General features: G+C 38.7%; 1 protein-coding gene across 1 annotated transcript; it reads left to right on the forward strand.

Moving 5' to 3' along the window:
• Positions 1-12,444: 12,444 nt before the first annotated feature.
• Positions 12,445-13,733, forward strand: LOC134791464 (transmembrane protein 70 homolog, mitochondrial). Its single transcript, XM_063762496.1, has 2 exons — positions 12,445-12,993; positions 13,496-13,733. The coding sequence occupies exons 1-2, from the start codon at positions 12,556-12,558 to the stop codon at positions 13,679-13,681; spliced, it is 624 nt and encodes a 207-aa protein (XP_063618566.1). The 5' UTR covers positions 12,445-12,555; the 3' UTR covers positions 13,682-13,733.
• The last annotated feature ends 137 nt before the right edge of the window (positions 13,734-13,870 follow it).

Genomic DNA, 13,870 nt, shown 5'->3' on the forward strand with positions numbered 1-13,870 from the left:
GTGCTTTATTTGATGGCTAACAGTTTGCATAATAATTGTGACTCAAAATGTTCGCATGTCATGCCGAATATTCGGTCGCCGAATATTCGGTATTCGGCCGAGAGAGGGGCCGAATATTCGGTATTCGGTATTCGGCCAAATTCACTATTCGGGGCATCTCTAAAAAAAATACATTCAAATTAAAGTAATTGTATTAAAAACAACGATATTTTACATTATTGGCACTACGTCAGCTCGCTCGCTCGACGACAGTTCGGAACTTGAAATTATTGTTTTATAACGAGAAGCTGTTTTTCGGGACAGTTTACACTTTGTCGGGAATCGGGAACACCTGCTAAAAATCGGGAGAATCCCGCCAAATCCCGACCATCTGGCAACCCTAACCCCAGCGCGTGCTGATGGACCAGTACAATCAGTCAACGCAGGGCAGCTTGTGGAGAGCTGTTGGGAAGAAACATTCCCACGGCTCCTGGGAAGTGGGAAGTTCTGCCACCCGATAGAAGGGTGGATAAAAAGGGCCCTCTGCCTCTGTCTTGCTTTAGCCGGTCGTCCAGAGTGGAAAGCGACATCGATTTTGACATTTGAAACGATAAGGCAGTAATATCGCGCTGCAATACTGCTGCCGACTGCGATATTAGTGCCGACTATATTACTGCAAATGTCAATAATACTGGCAGCGACATCAATTTTGACATTTGCAACAGTAAGGTAGTAATGTCGCGCTGCAATACTGCTGCCGATTGCAATATTACTGCAAACTACATTACTGTCGCAAATGTCATAAACCCTGGCAGTGACATCGATTTTGTCTTTTGAAACAGTAAGGCAGTAATATCGCGCTGCAATACTGATGCCGATGGCGATATTACTGTCGACTGCATTACTACCGCAAATGTCAAAAACCCTGGCAGCGACATCGATTTTGGCATTTGTAACAGTAAGGCAGTACTATCGCCCTGCAATACTGCTGCCAACAGCGATATTACTGCTGACTGCATTACTACCGCAAATATCAAAAATCCTGGCATCGCCTGTCATTTGCGCGCTGCAATACTTCTACCGACTGCAATATTACTGCAGACTACATACATTACTGTCGCAAATGTCATAAACCCTGGCAGTGACATTGATTTTGTCTTTTGAAACAGTAAGGCAGTAATATCGCGCTGCAATACTGCTGCCGACTGCGACATTACTGCCGACTGCATTACTAACGCAAATGTCTAAGACCCTGGCAGCGACATCGATTTTGGCATTTGAAACAGTAAGGCAGTACTATCGCCCTGCAATACTGCTGCCAACAGCGATATTACTGCCGACTGCATTACTACCGCAAATATCAAAAATCCTGGCAGCGATATCGATTTCGACATTTGTGCGCTACAATACTGCTGCTGACTGCAATATTACTGCCGACTACATTCTTGCCTCGAATGTCAAAAACCCTGGCAGCGAAATCGATTTTGGCATTTGAAACAGTAAGACAGTAATATCGCGCTGCAATACTGCTGCCAACAGCAATAATACTGCCGACTGCATTACTACCGCAAATATCAAAAATCCTGGCAGCGATATCGATTTCGACATTTGTGCGCTACAATACTGCTGCTGACTGCAATATTACTGCCGACTACATTCTTGCCTCGAATGTCAAAAACCCTGGCAGCGAAATCGATTTTGGCATTTGAAACAGTAAGACAGTAATATCGCGCTGCAATACTGCTGCCGACTGCGATATTACTGCCAACTGCATTACTGCCGCAATTTCGAAATCAATCACGTGTGATTTTAACCGCCATAGTAGTAAAAACGATTATCGATTCAATGAAAAAATATATAGTCACGTATTAAATTTCACCCATAATTAATTATGATTACCTACTAATAGGATATTTGACTGTACTTAAGATAAATTATTTTACACCATGCAAGAAATAAAGCACCAGATAATTAATAGAGAAAGGTAGATAGCAGTTATTTTTAGTCACAATTTCTATTTTAAAACCCGATAACAACTATAAAGAGTAGGTAATTTGCTTGTGACGTCACATGCTAGTGTTTCATATAAATTCCATAGTAGCAAATCGTTTTGACAGTTCGAAAAAAGAAAGTCATTTGACTAGTATAGGTAGTCAAATACCCAATTATATTGAGCCACAAAAACCCAGCGCATTTTAACGGAACAACCTTTAACCTTGTCACTACTAACGCCATCTGTTAGAAAAAGAAATAACTAACATTAGTCCAACAGATGGCGTTAGTATTAATACACATTATTTACCCTTTTATTTATTTTTTATGTTTATATAATGATATTTTTATGCTTGATAACACATCTAGACATGAATATAAATTACTATGTTAAATCTCAAACCTAACAGTGCGATAGTTTTTCCGTAAAGTGTACCACAAGAATGCATAGATTGTCGAATAGTGATAGGGCTCGCTTCGCTCGCCCTAATAAATTGACTTCCTTCGTCCGCATTGAATGTACACTGCGTATGAAGATAATGGTTGTTTTATAACTTGATTGCTTAATCGAATTATAGCGACGTAGCCTGTTTTTTTCTGCCAAGTGCCAATAGTCTTAATTTCTTTTAGTCAGTAAGCTTTCAGTGCTTGTTGTTTCTACGTCCACATAATTAAAGTTACACCAAGAAAAGTCTGCAGCGATTTTGATAGCCCACGCAGTGCAAGTGTTATTTACACGTCATAATTTCATAGAAGTTTGGCGTTTAAATTAACACTTGCACTGCGTGGGCTATCAAAATCGTTCTCGGTCTGACTATATGATGTAAGTATGACTATAATGACCATACCCCAGGGCTTTGGGTGGGTAAAACTGTAAAAACAGAAATAATTTTAACATTTCTATGCACATTTGGAGATTACAAAGTTTGGTAATAATTTACAACAAAAGTTAGAAATACATGAAAATAATCATTCCTGCACCCAAAACCAAAAAGGCTAAACACACGTAAAGCAGGAAACAAACGACCGCCGAATAACATTACATTAGGTACCTACTACACTACAGATAGATGAATATATTTTTTTTCTTTTGCTAATGTGTATTTTTAGGGATCCGCGATAGGGGTGCAAACATCCCCCGTCTTATGTAGGTACCTAATTGTAGTCGTGGTTGCAGCACGGCTTATACAGGGCCTACCGTCAACATCGAAAAATCGAGAAACGTTATTTTATTTGCCTCTCTACTGCAGAGCAATTTTAAAAGTAGGTACTGAAAATGATAAACTGTTAAGGCAATTAAGAATAACGTAACGTAGTTTCTATAATATTTCAAACTTTCGCGTTTTGAATAAAACAATGGTAATAAAAAAATAAAGGTAAGGTAATAAAATAAATTCGCGATAGACCCGTCTAAAAATGTGAGTTAACTTAGTTTCGGCTGGAATTTATCACAATAATCATCACGGAACTCTTAGGTAGCGGCCGAAAACCCCAGCAATTTTTTTAACACCATGACTTGGCACGTCCCTTTTTTTAAGGACCGATATTAGTTCACTACGAAGCTTATGAGCTTTTGGGATAAAGCTTTCATTTTCTCTAATTCCAATAATTAGGGATGAATGATGGCGTCCTTTTACTTTATCACATAATAGATGTTTCTTTTTTTAAGGTTGTATTAGTTTTGACCATTTAATGTTTGGTAATTTGATTGACTTTAACGACCGCTTCTCTACAAAGTAACCAAGATTTTCTAATACATATCATTAAATAGACAAATTATATTAGGCCATTGATAAGCAGCTCTGTTATATCTATATGTACCTATATATCGTATTGACGGAAAGGTTAAAAGCATTAGAGAACTACATATACCTAACATATTGGTAATTGTAATTAGCAATTTTATTGTAAAACGTTTTGAAATATTGGTGTAACATAGATACCTAACTTTTATAACTGTCAGCAACCTTAGGACAGTCAGTAAACCAAACGAAGCTCATCATTTTCTTAATTCATTTGATATCTGATCTCATTCAATAAACTAAGTCGTTAATTGCAGGTTATGGGCCTAACGCATTTCTAATGTGCATAAGAGCGAGCGAAAGTAACCAAAGCAAGCAGCGCAAGTGATCCATAAAAAGTGGTCTATAAAAATAATGAATGCAAAAAAACCGGACAAGTGCGAGTCGGACTCGCCCACCTTACAATGTTTTTATTATTACTTTTTATTCTATTTTTTTTTTACAAATTTAATTTATTTATAGTTTTCAGATTTTCTCCTGTATTCGTAGTGAAAGACGATATTATACTTGCCAAATTTCATAGTTCTAGGTCAACGGGAAGTACCCTATAAATTTTGATTCCAGAGGGGCTACCGCGAAAACCGAAATTCGCAAATTGCGGGGATCTTTCTCTTTTACTCCAATGAAGGCGTAATAAGAGTGACAGAGAAAAATGCCCGCAATTTGCGAACTTCGATTTTCGCGGTTATAGCCCTGAGTGTCGAAATATACGTTTTTTGCGGCATAAACGGCCGTATCTTTTTTTTACGTTAATAATTACTTAAGAGTAGAAGTTTTTTTTTTCACAGCTTCAAGATACTTTATTAGACCTGAGTATATGGTTTAATTTCAACTCGATACCTCCACGCGATCCCGAGATAAAGGGTCTCGACAGACAGTCGGACGGACTGACAACAAAGTGATCGTCTAAGGGTTCCCTTTTTTTCCTTTTGAGGTACGGAACCCTAAAAATTTACTCATGCATCTTCTTCTTCTATTAAACAAAAGCCATTTAATATTCACGTCCGATATGTGTTCTTGCTCTTACTCGTACTGTGTTGTCACATGCTTGGCCGTTGACAATGTTTGCACAAAGATAAACTGAGTCAATAGTGTGTTTGGGCTCGATAGCTTTGTCGCAAGCGCTTGTCTCGTGCTTGTTTAGGCCTATGATTCGCCTCTTTATCTCTTCTCAAATAAGGATCGAATAACTGGGGCTTCGTTGGACGAACTAGTCATCGTCAGTAGGTACCTAATTCAAACTTCCCAGCAATTATACAATTCGAGAGACTTTATGAATTGTTTCAAAAACTATGTCGATGTTGGTGGCCATATAAATCGACTAGGTACTTAAATTTGTTCATTGGAACATGTTTGATACGTTGTCGCCCCGAGTGCCTCGAAATTAATTAGTTCCTTCCGATCTGTTACATTTAGACTATTTTAGACGAAGAAGATATATATAAGCAGGTATTTTTCCTAGCCTATTTGAGTGTCCCACTGCTGGGCAAAGGCCTCTCCCCTTAATTTCCACGACTCCCGACGAAGCAGGTATTATGTGTAAAATATTAATTCATTATGTAGTGATTAACATGTCGAGCTGGCGATGCCGAATGCAATTAAACGTAGGTACCTATCACGTTGAATATGCAGAATGCAGAAGCATTCAATAAACAAAAGTAGATAAAGCAATCGAATTGGTTGGTATTCACTTTGCTTTCAACAATTACCATTCCAGGTGATTGACTGGTTTGATTGTTTGACTTATTTGCATTGTTCTTAAAAAAATCAATGCCCACACACACTGCTATCCATTGTTTTATTCATAACATCGACAAGACAATTAGCTATCATATTTGTAGATATAAAAGCCGAATTTCTTGTATAATAAACTTTAGTCTGAACAAGATGCCGAGGTGGTTTTTAGTGGTTTTCTTCGCTCTAACGGTGTGTTCTAAATCCGACACAAGGCAGAAAGGATATAAATGGGGCTTGGAATATAGTTGCTTGTGGTACAACAATGAATGTAAGAATATCCCTTTTGTCTTACTTGTCGCGTAGCTAAAGACTCGAAGGTGCGAGATACAATTAAGACATTCTGGTCTCGTGTGGTACATACAACTTTTCGCCTCATCTCACAACAGTGAAAACACATGAGAGGAAAACATTAGACATGAACGAAGTCCTCAATACAATTCAAAAGGTCCAGGTTCAGGTCCCGGGCCGAGTTAGGGCCAGATGCAAATCCTGGTTCAGTTCTGAAAGTTTATAAATTCGAATACGAATCCAATTCTGGCTCCGATCCAATCTAAACGCCCAATAATTATTTTCAAAAAAAGTATTATATACTTTTGGATGAAAACGCTAGTGTATCAAAATACAGCGTACCTTTTTGTAACACCATTTTTATAGGCATGTTCGCATAAATATTCAGTACAGATTTTTTTTTAAGTTGTACCTACAGTCAGCAGCAGAATTTGCTAAGCGGGCGAGGTGTTCAAAATGACCTTGACACGCTCTTATTCTCTTAACAATAAAGTCGTGTCAAGATCATTTTGAACACCTGGCCCGCTTAGCTACTTCTGTTGCTGACTGTACTTAGTGTAAAAATTCCCACAAATTGACGGAGGTGGCGCGAAAATGATGCGTATATGTTTGTGCATGGCATGTCCTTCGCTCATTAAAAGGCATGTATTGAGGAGACATGATAACATCAAATTTTAATTTAGGCATTTTGTATTTGTAATAGTCCCTATAATAAATATATTAAACTTTAATGCGTAATAACTTTGTTAACTGAACCCCAGCAGACACTTGCATTTCTTAGGACTGCAGTTGTAATAACTATTTTTAATCAACAGGCGTTGCTGCTTGTCCCGATTGGATGGTAGAAGTCAAAAGTAACTGCTCACACACATACTGGTTAGCCCAAAAGACATGTGATCATCCTGAGCCGAGACTCGTTAGGACTGTATGTGGATTTTCTCGTTGTGATTGCCCTGACCCGACAGTTTTAGAGACAGATACCGGCTATTGTTATGAAGAAGATAACTGTCCAACTAACCACGCTGTAAACTACGAACTGGTTTTGTAATGGTACTGAGTGCTTTTTGAACAAAATGCATACTTCGTATTCATAGTAGGTATGTATATATACACACACACCATATACCTACTTTTTAGAATTGCATTATGCGAGGAAACATAAGGCCGATCAAACAACGCACCGCAATGTTGCTTTCTGTAAGTACTTATTTGAAATGAAATAAAAACAATGCGAGTTAGGGGCTATTCATAAATTACGTCATTTCAAATTAGGGGGGGGGGGGGGTTCTGGACATCGGATGATGGTAGGATGACGTAGGAGGAAACGGGGTCATTCGAAGCATGATTTTTGGATTATTAGGGCGAGCGAAGCGAGCCCTATCACTATTCGACAATCTATGCATTCTTGTGGTACACTTTACGGAAAAACTATCGCACTGTTAGGTTTGAGATTTAACATAGTAATTTATATTCATGTCTAGATGTGTTATCAAGCATAAAAATATCATTATATAAACATAAAAAATAAATAAAAGGGTAAATAATGTGTATTAATACTAACGCCATCTGTTGGACTAATGTTAGTTATTTCTTTTTCTAACAGATGGCGTTAGTAGTGACAAGGTTAAAGGTTGTTCCGTTAAAATGCGCTGGGTTTTTGTGGCTCAATATAATTGGGTATTTGACTACCTATACTAGTCAAATGACTTTCTTTTTTCGAACTGTCAAAACGATTTGCTACTATGGAATTTATATGAAACACTAGCATGTGACGTCACAAGCAAATTACCTACTCTTTATAGTTGTTATCGGGTTTTAAAATAGAAATTGTGACTAAAAATAACTGCTATCTACCTTTCTCTATTAATTATCTGGTGCTTTATTTCTTGCATGGTGTAAAATAATTTATCTTAAGTACAGTCAAATATCCTATTAGTAGGTAATCATAATTAATTATGGGTGAAATTTAATACGTGACTATATATTTTTTCATTGAATCGATAATCGTTTTTACTACTATGGCGGTTAAAATCACACGTGATTGATTTCGAAATTGCGGCAGTAATGCAGTTGGCAGTAATATCGCAGTCGGCAGCAGTATTGCAGCGCGATATTACTGTCTTACTGTTTCAAATGCCAAAATCGATTTCGCTGCCAGGGTTTTTGACATTCGAGGCAAGAATGTAGTCGGCAGTAATATTGCAGTCAGCAGCAGTATTGTAGCGCACAAATGTCGAAATCGATATCGCTGCCAGGATTTTTGATATTTGCGGTAGTAATGCAGTCGGCAGTATTATTGCTGTTGGCAGCAGTATTGCAGCGCGATATTACTGTCTTACTGTTTCAAATGCCAAAATCGATTTCGCTGCCAGGGTTTTTGACATTCGAGGCAAGAATGTAGTCGGCAGTAATATTGCAGTCAGCAGCAGTATTGTAGCGCACAAATGTCGAAATCGATATCGCTGCCAGGATTTTTGATATTTGCGGTAGTAATGCAGTCGGCAGTAATATCGCTGTTGGCAGCAGTATTGCAGGGCGATAGTACTGCCTTACTGTTTCAAATGCCAAAATCGATGTCGCTGCCAGGGTCTTAGACATTTGCGTTAGTAATGCAGTCGGCAGTAATGTCGCAGTCGGCAGCAGTATTGCAGCGCGATATTACTGCCTTACTGTTTCAAAAGACAAAATCAATGTCACTGCCAGGGTTTATGACATTTGCGACAGTAATGTATGTAGTCTGCAGTAATATTGCAGTCGGTAGAAGTATTGCAGCGCGCAAATGACAGGCGATGCCAGGATTTTTGATATTTGCGGTAGTAATGCAGTCAGCAGTAATATCGCTGTTGGCAGCAGTATTGCAGGGCGATAGTACTGCCTTACTGTTACAAATGCCAAAATCGATGTCGCTGCCAGGGTTTTTGACATTTGCGGTAGTAATGCAGTCGACAGTAATATCGCCATCGGCATCAGTATTGCAGCGCGATATTACTGCCTTACTGTTTCAAAAGACAAAATCGATGTCACTGCCAGGGTTTATGACATTTGCGACAGTAATGTAGTTTGCAGTAATATTGCAATCGGCAGCAGTATTGCAGCGCGACATTACTACCTTACTGTTGCAAATGTCAAAATTGATGTCGCTGCCAGTATTATTGACATTTGCAGTAATATAGTCGGCACTAATATCGCAGTCGGCAGCAGTATTGCAGCGCGATATTACTGCCTTATCGTTTCAAATGTCAAAATCGATGTCGCTTTCCACTCTGGACGACCGGCTAAAGCAAGACAGAGGCAGAGGGCCCTTTTTATCCACCCTTCTATCGGGTGGCAGAACTTCCCACTTCCCAGGAGCCGTGGGAATGTTTCTTCCCAACAGCTCTCCACAAGCTGCCCTGCGTTGACTGATTGTACTGGTCCATCAGCACGCGCTGGGGTTAGGGTTGCCAGATGGTCGGGATTTGGCGGGATTCTCCCGATTTTTAGCAGGTGTTCCCGATTCCCGACAAAGTGTAAACTGTCCCGAAAAACAGCTTCTCGTTATAAAACAATAATTTCAAGTTCCGAACTGTCGTCGAGCGAGCGAGCTGACGTAGTGCCAATAATGTAAAATATCGTTGTTTTTAATACAATTACTTTAATTTGAATGTATTTTTTTTAGAGATGCCCCGAATAGTGAATTTGGCCGAATACCGAATACCGAATATTCGGCCCCTCTCTCGGCCGAATACCGAATATTCGGCGACCGAATATTCGGCATGACATGCGAACATTTTGAGTCACAATTATTATGCAAACTGTTAGCCATCAAATAAAGCACTACGTTTGCTAAGATATATTTTTATGTTGAACAGAATTAATGAATGTATATTAGAGTCAATCAAATCAGACCCATGATAAAAATAAAATATTTTGTAATCGATAAATTCTCAAAAACGTGCCTTCGTATTTAACTACTTTCCAAGAATACATTTTAAATATTAAATATACCTAGTTTCTGGTAATTCTTTTTGTAATTTTTCTTTTTAGGTAGATGCAACAGATATTCGGTATTCGGCCGAATAGTAGGCAACATTCGGCCGAATACCGAATATTGGGCAAAGTGTCCGAATAGGCCGAATACCGAATAGTTGCCGAATCATGGCATCGTGGCAATCGTGGCATTTCTAATTTTTTTTCCCGACTTAAGTCCCAAAATCCCGAAAAATTGATATTGTTTCCCGATAATAGCGCCTTTCGATCTGGCAACCCTAGCTGGGGTTGTCACATCGCTACGCCCATATTCATGTCTACCGGTCAAGAAACTATAGGTGCTCCGGACATTTGTAAGGCTTGCTCGGAGTTAAACTATTAAATATAAGTACCTATTGATATAATATAATACAAACACTCTTGATATAATATAATACAAAATGATTTGGGGTATTAATTATTTCCTTATATCATATCATATCATTTTTAGAGTTCCGTACCTCAAAAGGAAAAATACGGAACCCTTATAGGATCACTTTTTTTGTCCGTCCGTCTGTCTACAGACCTTTTATCTCGGGAACGCGTGGATGTATCGAGTTGAAATTAAAAGCATAACTTAGGTCCTAAAAGTGAAAAATTTAAACTTCTAAGAGTTGTAAGTGATCGGAAAAAAGATACGGCCGTTTATGCCGCAAAAAAAATATATTTCGAAACTATCAAAGGAATCAAAATGTACTTATAAAGGGGCCCACTGACGGACTTCGCCGGACGATATCAGCCGGTCAGTAAAACGCAAAATTTGACAGCTCCGAACAACTGACAGGTTGATATCGTCCGGCGAACTGGTAATCTGTGGGCCCCCTTAAGTATGGTAATTCCCGTTGATCTAGAATTTCTAGAACTATGAAATTTGGCAAGTAATATCGTCACTACAAGTACTGGGAAAATATTTGAAAACTATTTTTTTTGTAAATAAATTAATAAATACGTTAAATTTGTACGGGACCCTCGGCGGGCGAGTCCGACTCGCACTTGTCCGGTTTTTTAAGATGAATCTCTTATTAAAAAACTACCTTAGTAATTATAACTATATAGGTAGAAAAATTCCGCGAGCCCTTACAAAGCTCTGCTTTTTGCTAGTTTTAGGAGGGGGGGGGTCAAAAATCGTCAAAAATCGATGACGTAATTTATGGACGGCCCCTTACCTGATTTACGCTATACACTACGAAAGTATATAGGTACCTTTGAAGAAAGTACAGCCAGGGCTGCGAAACTCCTGACTTCGGCCAAACTCGGCTCCGCTCAGCTCAGAATTGCTCCGAGCAATTATTAGGGTTGACACAACTTGACGTCCCTTTGCGTGCACGACCACAGATAAGATAATGGCTTGAATTTTGACAACCCTAAATAACCGAAAGGGACAGTGCCATGTATTAGAAAGGGACAGCATGATTCGACCCTGAACCGCTGTCAAATTTCGGTTTTGTAGGAAGTTTCCTTTCTGTACGGCAGTACCATTATTTATTCTGTAGTACAGCTTGGCAAAAAAGAGTAGAAATTAAAAAATGGCAAGACTGATGTAGTCTCGTCCCGTTTTCTTATATCTATTGGTTTGAAAGGGACGACACTACAGTGTTGCCACTTTTTAATTTCTACTCGTTTTTGCCAAGCTGTAAGGATCTTGATATGAGTATTTTGAAATGGAAAAGTGCTGTTAGGGATCATCCATTAATTACGTCACACGAATTTATAGGTTTTTTGACCCCTCCCCCCTCCCTGTCACACTTGGTCACATTTGGCAAATCCCTCCCCCCCTGGTGTGACGTCACAATTTTTCAACGAGTCGGAAAATCGAATTTTTTGTATTCATATTTTATCAAAATGTTTTTGACAAAAGAAATATTAAGTAATTTTATAATCCAAAACTGATTAGGAAAGAAAATTAAACTAATAAAAACGATTATCGTTCCAAAAACTTGTTATTTAACTATACAGGGAATTAAATAATTAAATAAATTTTCGGTTACTGATGAAGTTAAAGTGACGTCACAAAGTTTGTTACTCCTCCCTCCCCCTTGTCACAACATGTCACACTTTCTTAACCCCCTCCCTCCCCCTAAACGTGTGATGTAATTAATGGATGACCCCTTATCGCACGGACCACGGAAGGGTGATGACCCTTCCGTGGTCCGTGCGATAAGGGGCATCTAATTTTCTATACGTTAAGTAACTGTTAGTTGTAAGTTAGGCGGGTACTCCTACCCTATATAGGTCACACCGCGAAAAACAAAAATCTAAATATCTGTGGTTAGCTGGAAGAGATCCCTTACAGGGATAAGTTCGCCTTTGTACCTTTATTTCTGTAAATATTATGTAAACCTGTGTTGTGTACAATAAAGTGATTACTACTACTACTACTAAATTTCGATATCTGCCTATTTATCGCTCGAATATGCAAGAGTGATAGAGAGACAGATAATGAAATTTTCACGCGACGAAAATCTTAAAGGCGACTCCGGTTCGGTTATTAAATGCTCTAAGATTTACACCAACCAACCTATTTAACCACCAACCACCACCAACCAACCAAGACACCAACTTTTATTATTTCAGAACGTTTCTCGATTATTGACAACGACTATACTCACAGTGACAGCTGACAGATAATTCATTCAGTTCAGTGTCAAACAAATCTAAAACGTGAAAAATAACCCCAACTAATGGGTTTATCCACATTGATTTGCTTTGATTTTGCATTTTAGAGGCTCAAAACACTGAAGAAACAAACATGTTTCGGCTTTGTTGCCAAGGCAAATTTGTACAAACCAGATCATTAGCAGTATTTCACAAAGAAATAGTTAACCTAAAGTGTCTTACAGTGAACACTAAACTAATACGGCATTTTGCTAGCAATTCCAAAGGAGACAGCGAACCAGACCGCATTTATTATGGTCCTTTAACGCCACAAATCAAGGCTGTGAAGGTATTTTCTCTAAGCTCCAGCGCCGCAGGCTTGGTAGCTCAGCCGATCATTATAAACGAGGCAGCCACCATAGGAAGCACATCACTCCTTGTCGCTATTTGTTCAGTGGTTGGGTTCTTCACGTTCGTCACACCAATACTGCTACATCAAATTACTAAGAAATATGTAACAAGAATTGACTATGATAGTGCAAATGCAACATACAGAGCAATTACTTACAACTTTTTTATTGCTGAAAAACAGGTAAGTTTCTACTTTTTTTCTTTTAGTACAGGGGTCTCCATACTTTTTACCTGAGGGCCCTATTGCGCCTCAGAAACTTTCGCACGGGCCACCATCAGTTTTTGCGCCGGAGGAGGGAGTCTGGTTGCTGCTGTTAGATACAGTTCTACTTTCAATGAATGCTGAACCCCTGGAGCCTGGCACCCGCGGGCCGGATAGTGGGCAATCGCTTTGGGTGTTGGCAGGCCGGATGGGAACGCGTGTATTAGTAGATTAGTAAATGATTGTATGTTATATTAGAAAAGCAAAAATTCAATGCCAAGCTCACAAATTCCTAAACTAATAGAGGGATAGAAAATTTTTTAAAACATTGTGCACACAACACAAGACAATTTTCTTACTGATGACATTAACTTAGTAAGTTTGGAACCTTTCAGTCTCAAAAATCAGCATGCTACTACTACATACTAAATCAGTGGTTTTCTCTTCTTTATCAGTTATATTTAATTATATTTAATTCCAGCATGAATTCAAAGCAGAAGATGTTGTAGTGCCTGAAATCCCTGGCATGTTCACAACATTGGTGGCCAAAGGAAAGCCCATGTTTGTGGAGGCGAGGCACTTTAGTGACCCAATGCACTATGCCAAAATGATGGGCTATGACAAACCCATGGACTTCAAAATGGGAGCTTCAGAAAGCAGTAAATAAATAAGGTTTAATAGTTGTATGTCACGTAGTTGTTAATTATAATATTATGTTACCAATTGTTTTCTTTTACTTAATTCTTTAGCAGTCAGGTTGGTGACTATTTACGAAGTGGACTAGTTAAAGCTAACTTTATGTTTGCTAGTCATTTTCATTATTTTCTTCAGACGTCTGAAGAATTTAGTAGAATGT

This window comes from Cydia splendana, chromosome 6, assembly GCF_910591565.1.
Source record: "Cydia splendana chromosome 6, ilCydSple1.2, whole genome shotgun sequence".
Lineage (NCBI taxonomy): Eukaryota > Metazoa > Arthropoda > Insecta > Lepidoptera > Tortricidae > Cydia > Cydia splendana.